Source organism: Orbicella franksi, chromosome 6 (assembly GCF_964199315.1).
Source record: "Orbicella franksi chromosome 6, jaOrbFran1.1, whole genome shotgun sequence".
NCBI lineage: Eukaryota > Metazoa > Cnidaria > Anthozoa > Scleractinia > Merulinidae > Orbicella > Orbicella franksi.
The window spans coordinates 23999408-24018582 of NC_138150.1; the positions used below are offsets into that span (position 1 = coordinate 23999408).

General features: G+C 40.7%; 3 protein-coding genes and 1 pseudogene across 4 annotated transcripts; 1 reads left to right on the plus strand and 3 right to left on the minus strand.

Annotated features, from left to right (window-relative positions):
- Window positions 1-226: 226 nt before the first annotated feature.
- On the minus strand, window positions 227-3102 carry LOC145489769 (uncharacterized). The gene is made up of 4 exons (XM_081468808.1): window positions 2998-3102; window positions 1959-2057; window positions 1367-1507; window positions 227-735 (listed from the first exon to the last, which is right to left on the minus strand). The coding sequence occupies exons 2-4, from the start codon at window positions 1987-1989 to the stop codon at window positions 260-262; spliced, it is 648 nt and encodes a 215-aa protein (XP_081324934.1). The 5' UTR covers window positions 1990-2057; window positions 2998-3102; the 3' UTR covers window positions 227-259.
- Window positions 3065-3865, minus strand: LOC145489768 (uncharacterized). The gene is made up of 2 exons (XM_081468807.1): window positions 3432-3865; window positions 3065-3120 (listed from the first exon to the last, which is right to left on the minus strand). Exons 1-2 carry the CDS (start codon window positions 3722-3724, stop codon window positions 3093-3095), a joined length of 321 nt encoding a protein of 106 aa, XP_081324933.1. The 5' UTR covers window positions 3725-3865; the 3' UTR covers window positions 3065-3092.
- Window positions 3866-8057: 4192 nt separating this feature from the next.
- Window positions 8058-9974, minus strand: LOC145491333 (short-chain collagen C4-like; annotated as a pseudogene). Its single transcript, XR_014049812.1, has 3 exons — window positions 9901-9974; window positions 9419-9565; window positions 8058-8787 (listed from the first exon to the last, which is right to left on the minus strand). The product of XR_014049812.1 is annotated as a short-chain collagen C4-like (transcript).
- Window positions 9975-15618: 5644 nt separating this feature from the next.
- Window positions 15619-18163, plus strand: LOC145490011 (uncharacterized). The gene has a single exon (XM_081469100.1). The coding sequence runs from the start codon at window positions 15722-15724 to the stop codon at window positions 16457-16459; it is 738 nt and encodes a 245-aa protein (XP_081325226.1). The 5' UTR covers window positions 15619-15721; the 3' UTR covers window positions 16460-18163.
- Window positions 18164-19175: the final 1012 nt, after the last annotated feature.

Sequence of the window (19175 nt, forward strand, 5' to 3'; positions counted from 1 at the left end):
GTAAACAAAATAAAATCGTACGATGTTTGAAGTTCACACCCAGCTTGGTTCCCACTCGATTAATACTATGGCGAAACTGCAATAACAATTATTAGTCCGCAAGACAAACTGAATTAAAGCAGCATCTTCAATCTTCTTAGTTTCTGACAATTTGTGTATTTTGTAATTTTTCAAAGTACATTGTATCTCGTCCTCCTTAAAGATAAACTGATTTTTTTAACGAGGTAGTTCCACAATGAATTAATTTCAAAAATGTTCTTTACTTGGTACAAACTGCGCATGTCAGTTCCCGACCCTCAACATAAGAGCCACATGGTAACACATAGCAGGCTCCTTGGACCGGGGTTAACTTGACTCCGCCTTGAGCTCCATGAGTAAACGGCACATATTCTGCATCCTCATCAACACAAATAAAGTCAGTGTTTCCCTTACTCGAGTAACTCTTCGTCATGAGGTAGCCCCAGTACTCTCGTGTCCACCCAGAGGGGCAGTCATACCTAGCAGGGATCATCAACTGAGAACCACGTGACTCGACGTAGCACACTGCACATGGGGCGTCATAATTGTTAAGAGGCTTCTTGAACGGATTAAAATCACTCACGGCGTACTCGGCGCCATACACAGCAGAAGAACCTTGCCAACTGTCATCGTACTTTGCGTATAGTGGCTGATCAGGAAGGCAGATATGGTTCGAGCCACCCCCAGTGTGACTGTAATAATTTCCGCCTATGCGACCTGGGAATGCAAAGAGGATCTCAATGGGATGGTGGCTTTTCTTACTGCTAACAGTTCATTACTTTTCCTTAAGGTTAACAGAAATCTTGTAAATCGAATTACAATTGTTTTAAAATGTTAAAAATTAGTTTTCACAGTGCCAGTAAATTTATGTAGATACATTCTTCATTGTTCCAAAAAGTAAACATTTTATATTGATAACTGTAAAGCATATCATGTTTTATAGGACCATAATGGAAAAAGGTAAACAAGAATTATAAACTAATATAGCTTATTACTAAGTCTCCCGGCTCTTCCTGTACTAACAAGCCAGAAGACAAGGCGCAAAAACGTCTTGACAAGAGATGTGGAGACCTTCACTTCTGTGGCTAAAATTATTTTCGTTTACTACATGTGCATTTGAAGCCTTGTTGACTAACAAATCAGTATGAGTCTCAGAAAATGACCTGCATGTCTTGTCTCGAAGGAACTGAAGGCACAATCAGCGCGAGATTGTTGTGTAATCACAAGAAACTAAGGGTCTCAATATTTGAAGGAAGATCTCTGCTACTGTCTGCCGGTTAGAGTCGACGCTCCGTTTTTGCCTGTTCAAGTGCACTGTTCTTACATCCTAAATCTAAACCTGTCTTACCTTTATACAACAGCCGTGCGTCCCCCGGGCATGATGTCCGCCCCCAGCGAATGTACACCACCCCTGTAGTCACATTGGTGTGATGGTCATTATCGCCGGGTACTCCGGGGGAGCCCAATTTACCTCGTTGTCCCTTGTTACCTAGCAACAAACAGCCTTTATTAAAGACTAATTTTGACTATGAGGCGTATACTGTATAAACGCGCAATACTACCCTAAGCTTTCGCTCAAAAACAAAATAATAAAATACCAAGTTGGGTATCCAGCTGGACGGGTGTAGCCTTCGCTTCAAGCGCGTGTTCGTGTCCGTGTCCGTGTTCGTGTCCGTGTCCGTGTCCGTGTCCGTGTCCGTGTCGGTGTTCGTGTTGGTGTCCGTGTCCGTGCTCGTGTCCGTGTTCGTGTCCGTGTTTTTGTTCGTGTTCGGGTGCATGAACGTGTTTGGGCGTCAGGATATAATTATGTTTAATAATACTATCAGTGTGTGGTAGGGCCTTTGTCTTATCGATCTTTAATTCCTGGTGATGACAGTTTTTAAAGACAGTTCCTAACGTCTCTGCGTATTGAACGTATCACCTTGTTTATTCTGTTTCACCTTTTACTCCAGCAGGCCCCTGAGGTCCCATTTTGCCTGGTTCCCCTCTGTCCCCTTTTGCACCATCTCTTCCATCTCTGCCATCTCGTCCGTCACGACCTGATTTGGTACCTCAAAACAATTGAACTTGTTACGGAAATGGAGTCAGACTTGAAATAGTTCAGGGAAACCGCTCAAAAGGCAAACGTTCTCAGCTACCTGGCATACCTTATAGCTCAGTTAATTATTTTAACTTTTTGTACTAACTATTGTTTTCTGTACTATCATCATCATTATCATTATTATTATCATTATATATTACTCATTGTACTGATACATGTTACAGCCTTTTCGAAAAAATGGAGTGAATCAAGCAGGTCAGGCCATTTTCTCTTGTTTCAAGTTTGAGGTGGCGGACGGGGGGTGGGGGGGGGGGGGAGTTAATAGGGAGAGGTAAAGGTAAAGTCTGCATACGAGCCAAGTGGCCCACCAGGCCGGAGCTTATCCCGGTTTCTGTAGCAGGAAGCGACTAGGAGTATTTCTACTCCCCCCTGGATGGGATGCTAGTCCACCGCAGGGTTACCCCCAGCATTAAGTTCGCCGGTACCCATTTATACACCTGGGTGGAGAGAGGCACTGTGAGAGTAAAGCATCTTGCCCAAGAACACAACACAATGTCCCAGGCCATGCCACAGGGATCGAACCCGGACCGCTTGATCCGGAGTCGAGCGCACTAACCATGAGGCCACCGCGCCTCCACAATAGGGCGAGGGGACTCAGTTAATAAACAAAACGTAAGTAGGTTAGCAGTTAATTACTGCTAATTATTTTTTTTGTGTGCCATGCTTCCATCAGTGGAGTGCTACGGTTCTTATCGAGTATCAGTATCTGTTACTACGAAGGCGGCCAAGCACCGGGTTCGAAATTGTGGTCAGAATATGCCGGTAAGGCCACAATACACCTTGTAATTTCCTCTTTTGGTTGTGGAGGAAAAGGGAAGGAGAGATTGGGGGTAAGGACCGTTGAACGGGAAGAGGGTAAGGGGCTCAAAATAACCAACCTCGAAATGCGGCCAGAAAACACGGATCCCCAGAGGCTGTTTCCAGTTTGGATACATTTAACAGCCTGCCAAAACAACATGAATATGAGTACAAGCTACGGCTGGCTGAAATTCATCAGAACCCTTAACAAGAAAGTAAAAATGAATTTAAGCATTTTAATTATAGGATCCTCTCAATTTGACTTTGCTATAATAACCGCCATAATTCAGCGCTCTAGCCTCGGCTGATCTCTTTTCTTTAAAAGAACCTTTATTGTTGAAATCTATGTCTGATTTTCTTAGGTCAACACCCGCGGCGAGCGGAGTTTTCATTTTTTGGTCTGAACAAGGGTGACGCTCACAACTTTAGCTTCACAAACGCACTAAGGGAAGTTAACTGACCTTTAACAAATACGTATTGTTTTACACAAGTACACAATATCCAGCTCCTTTACCTCTGTTCTAACCATTCCACTTTGCTGCTAAGCTCTTGTAGCGAGGTTTGAATGGCGCGCTTGTTTCTCTCACGAACCTCACCAACATCCGTCAAGTCTCGTCTCGCTTCTTGATCATAAATCAGAGAGGAAGATCGGACGTCGCTCTTTTCCTTTTCGAGTGTTGCTATTCGACTGTCGATTCGGGACACAAACACCAGGAACGTCAAGTTGAACAACATCAAGCAAACAGCAGTCACAACTAATACTAATGGTGATGACTGATGATGACCAGAGGAAGACCGAAAAACCATGGTTGATTCGACTTTCGAGTTACAAGCCTGAATTACAGGCGCCTGTTTAGATTCTTTGATCGGTTTCAAATTGCAACTCGTCTAGCCTGCGAACTCCGGCTGTCGCAAGTCTCCGCCGAAAATAACGGCGCGTGAAATAAGAGACGAAGAAACTGGATGCTCTCGTAGGCCTCAACTCCTCAAAACCAAAACAAATGTCTTTTATGCTCTGTCGAGTGACGTCATTAAGCAGAGAATTCGAAGTGATTGTGACATGACGTCACGGACAAGATGAATCTTGAACTAGATAATTAAAACCACGTGTTTTAATATGGCCAAAGCTATATTTTGTATTAGTATAAATCTACTAGCGTTCCATCACGAATGCCGTTCTCTGATTGGCTACGCTACTCTGGGATAGATAGTGGGTAGCGTAGCAGTCTGCCCTTGTTAACAAAATGGCAGCCGCTTCTTTGCGTTTTGGAGGTGTGAAGAGGATTTAGATAAAGTATTGAACGACTAGTAGATTTCTACTAAAACAATTAGATTACTCGCTCTCGATTTCTATGCGTGATAGAAATCTCAAGCTCATAATCTTATTGTTTATTAGACATTTATTAATAAGAGTGATGTCTGCATAGAGAGGTCAGGTCGATTCGAGAAGACAATGCAGTCTATCGACTTTCTAATATTAAGTGTATGATAGACACAAATTGTAAAGCCCAGTCTTCCCTTAAGCCCTCGGTCGATCTAAGTTGACGGATTAAAGTCTTAAGGAAACAGTAAATTTACAAGAGTTAAAAGTTGAATTACTTTTCTTCCTCAAAACTGTAGTCAGTCACCTTAATCAATACAATTCCATGGGAATGTTAATGAGAGTCAGTCAGTCATAAGATTAATCCGACACGGACACTGCTTATTAACTTCGCCTATTTTTTAGCTAACAATCATAGTTAATAAATCACATATATCTTGCCGAACCATTTGATTGTCCCTGGTCTAATGTGCCAACACAACGGGACGAGAACTACTTCTTTGACACGCGTTCCCGACGTACCTGCATGCACGTTTTTCATCACGTGCCGTAATAAGACGGTTCACATACCGTGAACATTACAAACAGCCAAAACTATTTCAAATAGTATATTAACTGATTAATTAAATTCATCTCGACTCTCAGTGGCTTTATGGTTCCCTGGCAGAGCTTTTGGGCCGGAATGACAAAGACCATTACGTTTCCGAAGTTGATTTCAGTGTTTCTTAGCTAGATGTTAATTTTCTTTTAATTCTTTCACCCTCAAGCAAGTAACTAAAAAGCATCTTATATGCAGTTGGTTAATCGCCGAACCGAAAATGACGTATCTAAACCGACACAGCGCCATTGAGAGCCCTCTATTGGTCGGGAAACTTATTCGAAACAATTGATTTCGAATCAATTACTTAAATATTGTATAGCTTCATTAACAACTGAATAGGCCCAAAATCAAATGCTCCGCGGAATGTTATTAACTCTGCTTCAGTTCAACTTTAATCCTCTAAATCACAGCGAAGTCTGTCCAATTAACAGCATCGGCAATACGCAAAGACATAACTATTATAAACCCGAAGATGGACTTCGAAAAGGAAATGCAAAAGTCTTTAAGAGTTATCCGCCAGAATATTCAAGCTCTGAAGGGAAGAGATAAGAGGCCAGTCGACTTGAATGATTCGCGAATGAGAGTTAAACGATGGCGGCACTCTCTGATTCTACCAGCCCAGGGGACTTCTGCCAAGTTTGTAGAACAGCAAAGTACTCACAAAGAACGGTGTTTTAGTATCTAAAGAAGCGTAAAGATAAGGCTTGAACATAACTGGTGAAAGGACAGTCTGAAGCAAGTCTGATATACCACGAATGACAAGCGCTACAAAAACAGTAGATCAGCAACACTGCCATATTTTTCAGACTACCAAGACCATCCAGCAAGCTGCTCTCTGAAATAACTGTACTGGAGGGGTTCTTGAACTGGGAGACTGCTGAAAACAAATGAATGAATGCCTTCAGGAAATTAATTAATTAATTCGATCTACGTGATCTCCCAACGTATTTTTTAACAATTGTTGTTACTCTGCTGTTTTTTAAGACTACTTGATATAGATAGTAAATAGACAGGAATCGTTTTTATACTTATATTATATTTTAATTTTAACAGTGCCCCCGATTAGTAAGCTTAAGGCTAGCTAGAAGACTAGAAACTCAAATAAAGTTATTATTATTATTATTATTATTATTATTATTATTATTATTATAAAGAAATCTCAATCTCGGCAAAGCATTTTATTTACTCATTTTCGAACTTGTTCCCTGGTTGCGAACGGCTAATGGCAATACAGTGGAATCCCGATTTTTCGAACCTCCATGGAAACGAAAATTGGTCGAAAAATCGGATAGGTCGAGAAATCGGGGATAAAATTGCAGTGTTCGACTAAGGAGAGGAAACGGCTTTTGGTTCGAGTTATCGGGAGGATCGAAAAAATGAGGGTTCGAGAAATCGAGATGCAAAACGTTGCCTTCGATCACCATGGCAACAAAACAAATCATAGCAGCAAAACCTTAAATGCGTCACAAGCTACGATGGGGCATCACTGGCCCTGTTATGAGTTTGATCGGAAGATTCAGTCTAAACTAAACACTTCTGAGTTGTACAAAACACCGAGTACAGAAAACAATTGGCTTCAATACAATACAATTTAACAACTTCATTTGTGTGTCAAAACTACATTGTGTACCAGCCGACTGCCGCAGCAGGGAGCCTATTAATTAGGGACATCTAATACTTAAAATGAAGATAAATATAAAATGACCATGAGAAATATTTGTATTAATGTCCAAAGATTCTCCAACAACTTAAGCAACAAGCACTAGCCAGACAGGCAGTGAGCGGGTGTACTTTTGGAAGAGCGTAGCATATATAGTGTGCCTTTGCGAATCAGGATTAATGTACTCCTGGTAAGTTGAAAATAGCACCGTGATCATCGTTTCGACATTGCTACTCCGTGTACGTCTCTTAACACCTTCTAAGATCCCTATATTCTTGTAATAAAACAAACAAACAAAAAAAATATCTACTGCGCATGTTTGTGAAATGACAACTGCGAGCGAGTTGTGTGCGCATTTGACATATTTTGTCTTCTTGAATAAAATCCCAATGTTGTCAGACCCGTATTGTCTGAACACGGAAGGGTGTCTGACCACACACAGCAGGAGGGCCACGTCACGGCTCATTTCTTCTTCGGTTTTACATCTATTTTCTTGTCCCTCTTAATTAATCATTTAGATGCAGTTTTCATAGGGCCTTCATAGGGCCAGTTGAGCCCGAACTTGGTCGTGAAGAGTGCAGTGACGTCATAGAATAGCCCTCTTAGCACTTCGCCGACCTCCCAAGCTCTAAGCTTTACGCGCTCACCGATACAAGAGTGAATGCCTAACGACAAGATGGTTTAGATGGGAGAGCAGGATAGAGGATGGTAAAGCGCATTTATCATTTTCCTTTCTAAGAGACGAAAAATAGATGTAAACCTGTTACGGGGTTGTTAAATCAAGTTTGTGACTGAGTAGTGATAACTCTCTTGAATACCACGGTGCTAAAAAATAGTCCAGTTTTAGGCTCACCTTACTAGTTTTAAAAAGTCTGCCTTCTCCACAGGCTTTTCTTATTTCGTTCTTAGCGCAAAGAGCGATTGGGAGACTGGCAGTGAGCAAAAGGGTGCGAGCGGGAGCTGGTAGCGAGTGAGGAGCGCGACCGCAGGGAGCGATGTTCGAAAAGGAAAGGAAACGGCCACCATGCAGGCTAAACCATATTTAGTTTTCTCGGGCAAAAACGAACGAAATTGGTGGGATTTATCTATCCAGTAGCTATAATTTATTAAATAATTTTTCAGTTCCATCTTCAGCTGGACAGAAGTATTACTCTCTATCGGTGCTAAAATAATTTAATTCGCGTCAGCTTCTACAAAGATTAAGTTTGCCCATGTTTATTACTGTGACATTCTTGCGTTGCTTTCTATTGTTTCGTTCTCTTTTCAAATCACGATATCCCAACGGGACAAATAATTTACATTTTTCGCGCGCGTACTTTTACGAATTTAAGAGCTACGGATTTTAAAATAGCTTGCAAATCCGTTCTATCAAATTGTGCATCGCGTACGTATCCAGGATCTATTCAGTTTCTACTTTATCACTCTGGTTGATGTTCTTTAAGTCGCGTTTGTTGTGGTTTTCTTTATTATTCGCCTAGTTTCTTTCATTTATTATTGTTGTATTCATTTTCTATTTACTTGTCATTTTTTCTAGTCAAACTCCTACCCGTGTAAACAAAATAAAATCGTACGATGTTTGAAGTTCACACCCAGCTTGGTTCCCACTCGATTAATACTATGGCGAAACTGCAATAACAATTATTAGTACGCATGACAAACTGAATTAAAGCAGCATCTTCAATCTTCTTAGTTTCTGACAATTTGTGTATTTTGTAATTTTTCAAAGTACATTGTATCTCGTCCTCCTTAAAGACAAACTGACATTTTTAACGGGGTAGTTCCACAATGAATTAATTTCAAAAATGTTCTTTACTTGGTACAAACTGCGCATGTCAGTTCCCGACCCTCAACATAAGAGCCACATGGTAACACATAGCAGGCTCCTTGGACCGGGGTTAACTTGACTCCGCCTTGAGCTCCATGAGTAAACGGCACATATTCTGCATCCTCATCAACACAAATAAAGTCAGTGTTTCCTTTACTCTAGTAACTCTTCGTCACGAGGTAGCCCCAGTACTCTCGCGTCCACCCAGAGGGGCAGTCATACCTAGCAGGGATCATCAACTGAGAACCACGTGACTCAACGTAGCACACTGCACATGGCGCGTCATAATTGTCGAGAGGTTTCTTGAACGGATTAAAACCACTCACGGTGTACTCGGCGCCATACACAGCGGACGAAGAAGTTTGCCAGCTGTCATCGTATTTTGCGTATAGTGGCTGATCAGGAAGGCAGATATGGTTCGAACCGCCCCCAGTGTGACTGTAATAATTTCCGCCTATGCGACCTGGGAATGCAAAGAGGGTCACAATGAGATGGTGGCTTTTCCTACTGCTAAAAGTTCGTTACTTTTCCTTAAGGTTAACAGAAATCTTGTAAATCGAATTACCATTGGTTTAAAATGTTAAAAATTAGTTTTCACCGTGCAAGTAAATATATGGAGGAGAAACATTTTTCATTGTTTCAAAAAGCAGACATTTCATATATTGATAACTGTAAAGCATATCATGTTTTATAGGACCATAATGGAAAAAGGTAAACAAGAATTATAAACTAATATAGCTTATTACTAAGTCTCCCGGCTCTTCCTGTACTAACAAGCCAGAAGACAAGGCGCAAAAACGTCTTGACAAGAGATGTGGAGACCTTCACTTCTGTGGCTAAAATTATTTTCGTTTACTACATAAGCATTTGAAGCCTTGTTGACCAACAAATCAGTATGAGTCTCAGAAAATGACCTGCATGTCTTGTCTCGAAGGAACTGAAGGCACAATCAACGCGAGATTGTTGTGTAATCACAAGAAACTAAGGGTCTCAATATTTGAAGGAAGATCTCTGCTACTGTCTGCCGATTAGAGTCGACGCTTCGTATTTGCCTGTTCAAGTGTTCTTACATCCTAAATCTAAACTTGTTTCACCTTTATACAACGGCCGTGCGCCCCCCGGGCATGATGTCCGCCCCCAGCGAATGTACACCACCCCTGTAGTCACATTGGTGTGATGGTCATCATACTTTTCGCCAGGTACTCCGGGCGGGCCCAATTTACCTCGTTGTCCCTTGTTGCCTGGCAACAGACAGCCGTCATTGAAGAGTAATTTTGACTTTGAACATACACTGTACGCGTATAAGCGCAATACTACCCTAGGCTTTCGCTCAAAAATAAAATAATAAAATACCAAGTTGGGTATCCAGGTGGACAGGTGTAGCCTTCGCTTCAGCGCGTGTGCGTGTCCGTGTTCTTGTTCGTGTTCCGGTGCGTAAACGTGTTTGTGCGTGAGGATATAGTTATGTTTAATAATACTATCAGCGTGTGGTAGGGCCTTTGTCCTAACGATCTTTAATTCCTGGTGAAGACAAATCACCGAATCACAACGTATCACCTTGTTTATTCCGTTTCACCTTTTACTCCAGCAGGGCCCTGGGGTCCCATTTTGCCTGGTTCCTCTCTGTCCCCTTTTGCACCATCTCTTCCATCTCTGTCATCTCGTCCGTCACGACCTGACTTGATACCTCAAAACAATTAAACTTGTTACGAAAATGGACACAGACTTGCAGTAATTTTGATAGTTCAGGGAAACCGCTCAAAAGGCAAATGTTCTCAGCATTCTGGCTTACCTTATAGCTCAGTTAACTATTATAAGTTTTTGTACTATTGTTTTCTACTATCATTATCATCATCATCATCATCATCATCATCGTCGTTATCATTATATATTGCTTAATTGTACTGATACATGTTACAGGCTTTTTAAAACTCTTGCTTGGCGTGAATCAAGCCGGCCAGGCCATTTTTTTCAAGTTTGAGGTGGAGGAGGGGGGTTAATAGGGATCGGAAAGGGGACTCAGTTAATAGAGGGTGGTGGTGGCGGTGTGGGGGTTGGGGGGACTTGTTTAAACAAAACGTAAGTAGGCTGGCAGTTAATTACTACATCAATGGAGTGTTACGGTTTTCGTCGAGTATCAGTATATATTACTACGAAAGCGGGCAAGCATCAGGTTCGAAATGGTGGTCAGAATAATGCCAGTAAAGCCAAAATACACCTTGTAATTTCTTGTTTTGGTTGTGGAGGAAATGGGAAGGAGAGATTGGGGGTAAGGGCGTTGAAAGGGAAGAGGGCAAGGGGCTAAAAATAACCCACCTCGAAATGCGGCCAGAAAACACGGATCCCCAGAGGCTGTTTCCAGTTTGGACACATTTAACAGCCTGCCAAAACAACATGAATATGAGTACAAGCTACGGGTGGCACAAACTCATGCTATTAGAACCCTTAACAAGAAAGTAAAAATGAATTTAAGCATTTTAATTATAGGATCCTCTCAATTTGATTTTGCTATAATAACCGCCATAATTCAGTGCTCTAGCCTCGGCTGATCTCTTTTCTTTAAAAGAACCTTTATTGTTGAAATCTATATTTTCTTAGGTCAACACCCGAGGCGAGCGGAGTTTTCATTTTTTGGTCTGAACAAGGGTAACGCTCACAACTTTAGCTTCACAAACACACTGAGGGAAGTTAATTGACCTTTAACAAATACCTATTGTTTTACACAAGTACACAATATCCAGCTCCTTTACCTCTGTTCTAACCATTCCACTTTGCTGCTAAGCTCTTGTAGCGAGGTTTGAATGGCGCGCTTGTTTCTCTCACGAACCTCACCAACATCCGTCAAGTCTCGTCTCGGTTTTTGATCATTAATCAGAGAGGAAGATCGGACGTCGTTCTTTTCCTTTTCGAGTGTTGCTATTCGACTGTCGATTCGGGACACAAACACCAGGAACGTCAAGTTGAACAGCATCAAGCAAACAGCAGTCACATTTAAAACTAATGGTGATGACTGATGATGACCAGAGGAAGACCGAAAAACCATGGTTGATTCGACTTTCGAGTTACAAGCCTGAATTACAGGCGCCTGTTTAGATTCTTTGATCGGTTTCAAATTGCAACTTGTCTAGCCTGCGAACTCCGGCTGTCGCAAGTGTCCGCCGAAAATAACGGCGCGTGAAATAAGAGCCGAAGAAACTGGATGTTCTCGCAGGCCTCAACTCCTCAAAACCAAAACAAATGTCTTTTACGCTGTCGAGTGACGTCATTAAGCAGGGAAGTGATTGTGACATGACGTCACGGACAAGATGAATCTTGAACTAGATAATTAAAACCACGTGTTTTAATATGGCCAAACCCATATTTTGTATTAGTATAAATCTACTACGAATGCCGTTCTCTGATTGGCTACGCTACTCTGTGATAGATAGTGGGTAGCGTAGCAGTCTGCCCTTGTTAACAAATTGGCGGCCGCTTCTTTGCGTTTTCGAGATGTCTGTGAAGAGGATTTAGATAAAGTATTGAACGAATAGTAGATTTATACTAAAACAATTAGATTACTCGCTCTCGATTTCTATGCGGGATAGAAATCTCGAGCTCATAATCTAATTGTTTATTAGACATTTATTAATAAGCTTCTTTAGATAATCTTCCAGATTCGGGCCGGGGGGCAACCAGAGATGTCTGCATAGAGAGGTCAGGTCGATTCGAGAAGACGCTGTAGTCTATCGACTTTCTAATATTAAGTGTATGAAAAACGCAAATTGTAGCAGTCTTCTCGTAAGCGCTCGGTCGTTCTAAATTGATGGATAAAGTCTTAAGCAAACAGTAAATTTACAAGAGTTAAAAGTTGAGTTACTTTTCTTCCTCAAAACTGCAGTCAGCCACCTTAATCACTACAATCACCTTAATCAATACAATTCCATGGGAATTTTAATGAGAGTCAGTCAGTCATAAGATTAATCCGGCACGGACACTGTTTATTAACTTCGCCTATTTTTTAGCTAACAATCATAGTTAATAAATCACATATATCTTGCCGAACCATTTGATTGTCCCTGGTCTAATGTGCCAACACAACGGGGCGAGAACTACTTCTTTGACACGCGTTTCCGACGTACCTGCATGCACGTTTTTCATCACGTGCCGTAATAAGACGGTTCACATACCGTGGACATTACAAACAGCCAAAACTATTTCAAATAGTAAATTAACTGATTAATTAAATTCATCTCGACTCTCAGTGGCTTCATGGTTCCCTGGCAGAGCTTTTGTGCCGGAATCACAAAGACCATTATGTTTCCGAATTTGTTTTCAGTGTTTCTTAGCTAGATGTTAATTTTTTTTTTAATTCTTTCACCCTCAAGCAAGTAACTAAAGCATCTTAAAATCGCCGAACCAAAAATGACGTATCTAAACCGACAAACCGCCATTGAGAGTCTTCCGATTGGTCGAGTAGCCTATTCAAAACAATTGATTTCGAATCAATTACTTAAATATTGTATAGCTTCATTAACAACTGAATACGGCTCAAAATCAAATGCTCCGTGAAATGTTATTGACTCTGCTTCAGTTCAACTATAATCCTCTAAATCACAACGAAGTCGGTCCAATTAACAGCATCGGCAATACGCAAAGACAGAACAATTGTAAAACCGAAGATGGACTTCGAAAAGGAAATGCAAAAGTCTTTAAGAGTTATCCGCCAGAATATTAAAGCTCTAAACGGAAGAGATAAGAGGCCGGTCGACTTGAATGATTCGCGAATGAGAGTTAAACGATGGCGGCACTCTCTGATTCTACCAGCCCAGGGGACTTCTGCCAAGTTTGTAGAACAGCAAAGTACTCACAAAGAACGGTGTTTTAGTATCTAAAGAAGCGTAAAGATAAGGCTTGAACATAACTGGTGAAAGGACAGTCTGAAGCAAGTCTGATATACCACGAATGACAAGCGCCACAAAAACAGTAGATCAGCAACACTGCCATATTTTTCAGACTACCAAGACCATCCAGCAAGCTGCTCTCTGAAATAACTGTACTGGAGGGGTTCTTGAACTGGAAGACTGCTGATAACAAATGAATGAATACCTTCAGGAAATTAATTAATTAATTCGATCTACGTGATCTCCCTACGTATTTTTTAACAATTGTTGTTACTCTGCTGTTTTTTTACGACTACTTGATATAGCTAGTGAAAGAAATCTCAATCTCGGGAAAGCATTTTATTTACTCATTTTCGACCTTGTTCCTTGTGTGTGAACCACTAATAACAATACAGTGGAATCCCGATTTTTCGAACCTCCATGGAAACGAAAATTGGTTCGAAACTAGTTCGAGAAATCGGGGATAAAATTGCAGTGTTCGACTAAGGAGAAGGAAACGGCTTTTGGTTCGAGTTATCGGGAGGATCGAAAAAATGAGGGTTCGAGAAATTGAGATGCAAAATGCTGCCTTCGATCACCATGGCAACAAAACAAATCATAGCAACAAAACCTTAAATGCGTCACGAGCTACGATGGGGGATCACTGGCCCTGTTATGAGTTTGATCGGAAGATTCAGTCTAAATTAAACACTTCTGAGTTGTACAAAATACCGAGTACAGAAACCCTTGGCTTCAATACAATACAATTCAACAACTTCATTTGTGTGTCAAAACTACATTGTGTACCAGCCGACTGCCGCAGCAGGGAGCCTATTAATTAGGGACATCTAATACTTAAAATGAAGATAAATATAAAATGACCATGAGAAATATTTGTATTAATGTCCAAAGATTCTCCAACAACTTAAGCAACAAGCACTAGCCAGACAGGCAGTGAGCAGGTGTACTTTTGGAAGAGCGTAGCATATATAGTGTGCCTTTGCGAATCAGGATTAATGTACTCCTGGTAAGTTGAAAATAGCACCGTGATCATCGTTTCGACATTGCTATTCCGTGTACGTCTCTTAACACCTTCTAAGATCCCTATATTCTTGTACTAAAACAAACAAACAAACAAAAAATCTACTGCGCATGTTTGTGAAATGACAACTGCGAGCGAGTTGTGTGCGCATTTGACATATTTTGTCTTCTTGAATAAAATCCCAATGTTGTCAGACCCGTATTGTCTGAACACGGAAGGGTGTCTGACCACACACAGCAGGAGGGCCACGTCACGGCTCATTTCTTCTTCGGTTTTACATCCATTTTTCTTGTCCCACTTAATTAATTATTTAGATGCAGTTTTCATAGGGCCTTCATAGGGCTAGTTGAGCCCGAACTTGGTCGTGAAGAGTGCAGTGACGTCATAGAATAGCCCTCTTAGCACTTTGCCGACCTCCCAAGCTCCAAGCTTTACGCGCTCACCGATACAAGAGTGAATGCCTAAGGACAAGGAGGTTTAGATGGGAGAACAGGATAGAGGATGGTAAAGCGCATTTATCATTTTCCTTTCTAAGAGACGAAAAATAGATGTAAACCTGTCACGGGGTTGTTAAATCAATTTTGTGACTGAGTAGTGATAACTCTCTTGAATACCACGGTGCTAAAAAATAGTCCTGTTTTAGGCTCACCTTACTAGTTTTAAAAGTCTGCCTTCTCCACAGGCTTTTCTTATTTTTTTCTTAGCGGAAGGGGCGATTGGGAGACTGGCAGTGAGAAAAAGGGTGCGAGCGGGAGCTGGTAGCGAGTGAGGAGCGCGAGCGCAGGGAGCGATGGGAAGATGATTTCCTGCATTCCTCCTCACTAATTAATCATTATGCTTTTTACTAGCTATCGCGCGGGGGACGGGGAACGAGACAGTCCTTGATATTCAATAAAGCTTGTTTTCTAATCAAATGACGTATTCAAACAATCAAAATTACCTCTTCCTTCACCGCTTCATTCCAGTGGAGTCAAGGCTTTAAACGTTTTAATACTGCTGTTTTCGAACTCGCACAACAATTGTTCATCAGTGCAAGAGGATCTAGGGAGACAACTCTTGATCAATCACCGTAAGTCTAAGTAGTCAAAGGATCGAGAAAAATGGCAGAACTATTATTTCCAAGCCACAATTAAGCAGTTACTCCAGCAAAATACCATCTGAAACAAAGAGGCCGCACTGGAAAGTAAATATTTTTGCGTCTGCATAAGATTTTTTGTTGACAGGGACTTGAAGCTGTTGCAGTCATTTTTTCGTGCTCTCGCTATTCTGAAAATAAAAGTGATTTGACATCAATTTGGGTGTGGGCTTGTCTTTCAGCGTGATTTAGATGACAGTTTGATTAGCATGTTGTGAAATCTTGACGTATATCATTGTAGTGTCTGTCTATACAAGACAGACGTTTGGTTAAACCAGGGACGCGAGAGTGAAATAATTAAGTGGAAGTTAGCTACTTAAAGCAAAATAACTGAACTTTCCACTGTGAAGTAAACTTGCAAATGGAAGGTAGGAAAGCTAGGAGCAATCTTCTGGACGACAATCCAAACCAGCGGAAGATATCAAGGGGCTTGGTACGACATGTCTTAACGAAAAACACCAACGATCGGATTGCGCTGGGCAAAGTAACTCGGCAGCTAGATAAGGAAAGAATAGCGAAAGAACTGGACTTTCAGCAACAGAAGCAGAAACTTTTACTTCAGAAGTTTGAATCCCAAATGAAAGAACGTTCTGGAAACAATTGTCGTGATTCGGAAATGTGCAATGACTCGGCCTCGCAAAGACTGGCGGATTTGCAAATCGGCGCATCTGGAAAAGTTTCGACCCCGCGGTGCAGGAGTTATTCCGAGCTTGGGCCATCCAGTTTCGAGTTGCGGAGATCGAAATGTCCAGTGCAGTACCGCGATGTACATGAAGGAAAGGAGGCGACCGTGAGAGAAACAGTCGAAAAAGATGGAGACATAGTGAGAAGGGCTACAGAGAATCCAGGTCGCATTGCAGAAGAGGAGAAGCTTAGACGCACCAGGACATTGTCAGACATATTACCGCCGCTTATTCTCCCACCAATACACAAATCGTCCACAAGTCCATTACAGAGGAGGAAAAATTCCGAGATCCAGCGAATAAAAGCGAATGCAGCTGGAGGCTGCGAGGGCGTTGGGACGAACCAGACACCAGTTTTGACTCTCGTAGATGATTTGGGGGACTGCCGATATCTTAGGAAAGGTAAATTTAGTTGAAATCATCGTCAACAAAACCTCTGATTTCGTGATCACAGGTGATTGCAATGTTTCTAGATCTGTTTTAGCATTACTATCTCGTCGTGGTTTCGTAAAATCTAAGAATGGCAGCAAAGTTGTGTAGTTCCATGTTCTGGATTAGTGTATTCACTATTGGAAATAAATTTGGAAAATAAATATTTAATAAAGAGTTACAGTTCTAATTGTAGGTTAATTATTTAATTAGGGACGGACCATTAGAAAAGTGATGGGGGTGGGTGGGGAAAAAGCAAAAAAAAAAATTCATGCAAGGGAGGGTGAGTGCAAAAAATATTGTGCAAAGAAGTGAGGAAAAAAAATTTCTGCAGAGTGAATTGCAATGTCGGGCTTACAAACTGTACCCGTCTGAATGGCAACTTGGCAGTCACTTTATACTGCAGTTTTAATTTCTTACGGTGGAACCCCCATTCACATGGTTTTCTCCACAATTAGGAAAATCGACATTGTTCCCTTTCAAGGCTGATACATTTTGTGCGTAGCAACCTCATCATAGACGCTCGTTGCCAAACACCCTTATAGAGAAACCCTTACGGATAACCATGGCGTAAAAGTGTTAAAAAAAAACATGTGCTATTAACAACCAGCCAGCTTGATTCGTTTGCAAGCACATACCGTGTTTTGAAAGCCTCGAAATGTAGGAGTGATTTTACAACTGACGCCCTTAGCATGGGCTGTTTCAATCTAGCTATTGTTTCAATCTATTTTAGGTTTTCGACAAAGTAAACGACGCACTATCATTCAAGTCTGTACAGACAAAGTAACTCGCTTGTCAGTAATAAACGATTATGAGAAAGGCGGTCTAAAAATGATAGATTTGGAAAGCATGGTGAAATCTTTGAGGTTGGCCTGGCTAAAACGACTATTTAATGATTCAAATGCAACATGGAAGACGTATTTACTTCATCTGTTAGAGTCCGTAGGAGGACTGTTCTTTCTTAATTGTAATTTTGAAGTTTCTGATTACACGATATGTTCTCAATTCTACCACGAACTTTTGTTATGGTGGTCGGAGTTCCGCGAATCTTTTGCTTCAGAAAGTGATTGGAAAAATATTGTTTGGAATAATAAAGAGATTCGAATAGACAACAAGCCGGTTTATTATAAAAATTACTTTAAGTCGGGAATCATTTACATACACGATCTTCTATTTAACTTAGATACAATAGACTCCTATAACTATTTTTTGAACAAAATCGACAAAAGCAATTTTCTACAATGGGCGGGCCTCCGTCATTCTATACCTTCACATTTAAAAGAAATCAGCCTAGATACACCAATCACATCTACATCCCTTACAATTGAAAATAAAATATTCGATATTAAAGACAAAAAATCAAAGATTATTACTCGCTGCCGGTTTCAAAAAAAGCTCAACCTCCTAATATTATCCACAAATTGAAGAGTGATTTTAATTTCACAACCCAACAATTTAGAGAAATCTTCTCGTTACCACATTCAGTTGCACTGGAGTCATATGTCAAGGCCTTCCAATACAGAGTAATTAATTCTATTCTCTACACTAACAGCAAACTATGCAAAATTGGATTTAGAATTAATGATGCATGTACTTTTTATAATGATGAACCTGAGAATTTATATCACCTTTTCTGTGAATGCCCTCACTCCAAAACGTTCTTGACTGATTTCGAATCGTACTGGTGTCATCTATCGCAATCAAAACTTAAGATTAAATATGAAACTGAAAAAAATATCAACCAGGAAAACTTCTTTGAAAAGAAATGGGTGCTCACTCCAATATAATTAATTATGTCCATCTTATTTTATTGCCTTTTTATTTTAATATGAATGTATCTTTTATTTTGTTGCTCATTGCTTTATATGAATGTAAGTAGCATCAGTAATCATATTATTTTGTAAGTGGTGTAAGAAGTGGTATCGTAAGTTAAATAAGTAATCGTATTGTTTTGTAGAGTAAGTTATGCAAATTGTATTATTGTAAGTAGCACCTGTAATTGCATTGAATTGTAAGTAGTGTAAGTAGTGCGTAAGTAATTGAATTGTATAAAAACGTTTTGTCGGCAATGTAATGGACTTTAATGGTTGTATTACCTTTGTAAATAGTGTAGTAGACGTACCATTGTTTGTAAGTAGTGTGAATCACAATTAAAGTGTCCAAAAAAATATATCATTCAAGTCCAATCGATACATTAAATTTATCGGCTGAAAATTGTGGAAAACGCAACAAAAAAGCTTAAATATATCGGCTGAAAATCGTGGAAAACGCAATAAAAATGCTTCAATTTTGCAAAATTTTCTGGAGGGAATGCCTTCAGACCCCCCTAGTTGAATAGGCCCTTCGATCCCATATTTGCTACTGAACGGTCACTCACAGAACCCTAGCTTAAACCTTGATTCACTGCATGCTAAGAACGCATTTTATTGCCAGGTTAATCAATCAATAAAATTGATATTTCCCTAAACATCAAACCAAAAAAGCAATGCCGCCCCACTTCAGCCAATTAGCACTTGGATGTGTCTGATACATGGGTATGTTTCCCCCGAGTATAATTTTGACAGGAAAGCAAAACGACTGTGTTAAAGTTGAAAAATATTTGGTTGAACTTGAAGCCTGTTCCAGGCATTAAGATTGTGGCGAGTGTCAACTTAAGATTGCGGCAGTAGAACATTTCCCCCTCCAACTCCCCCCGCCTCTTCC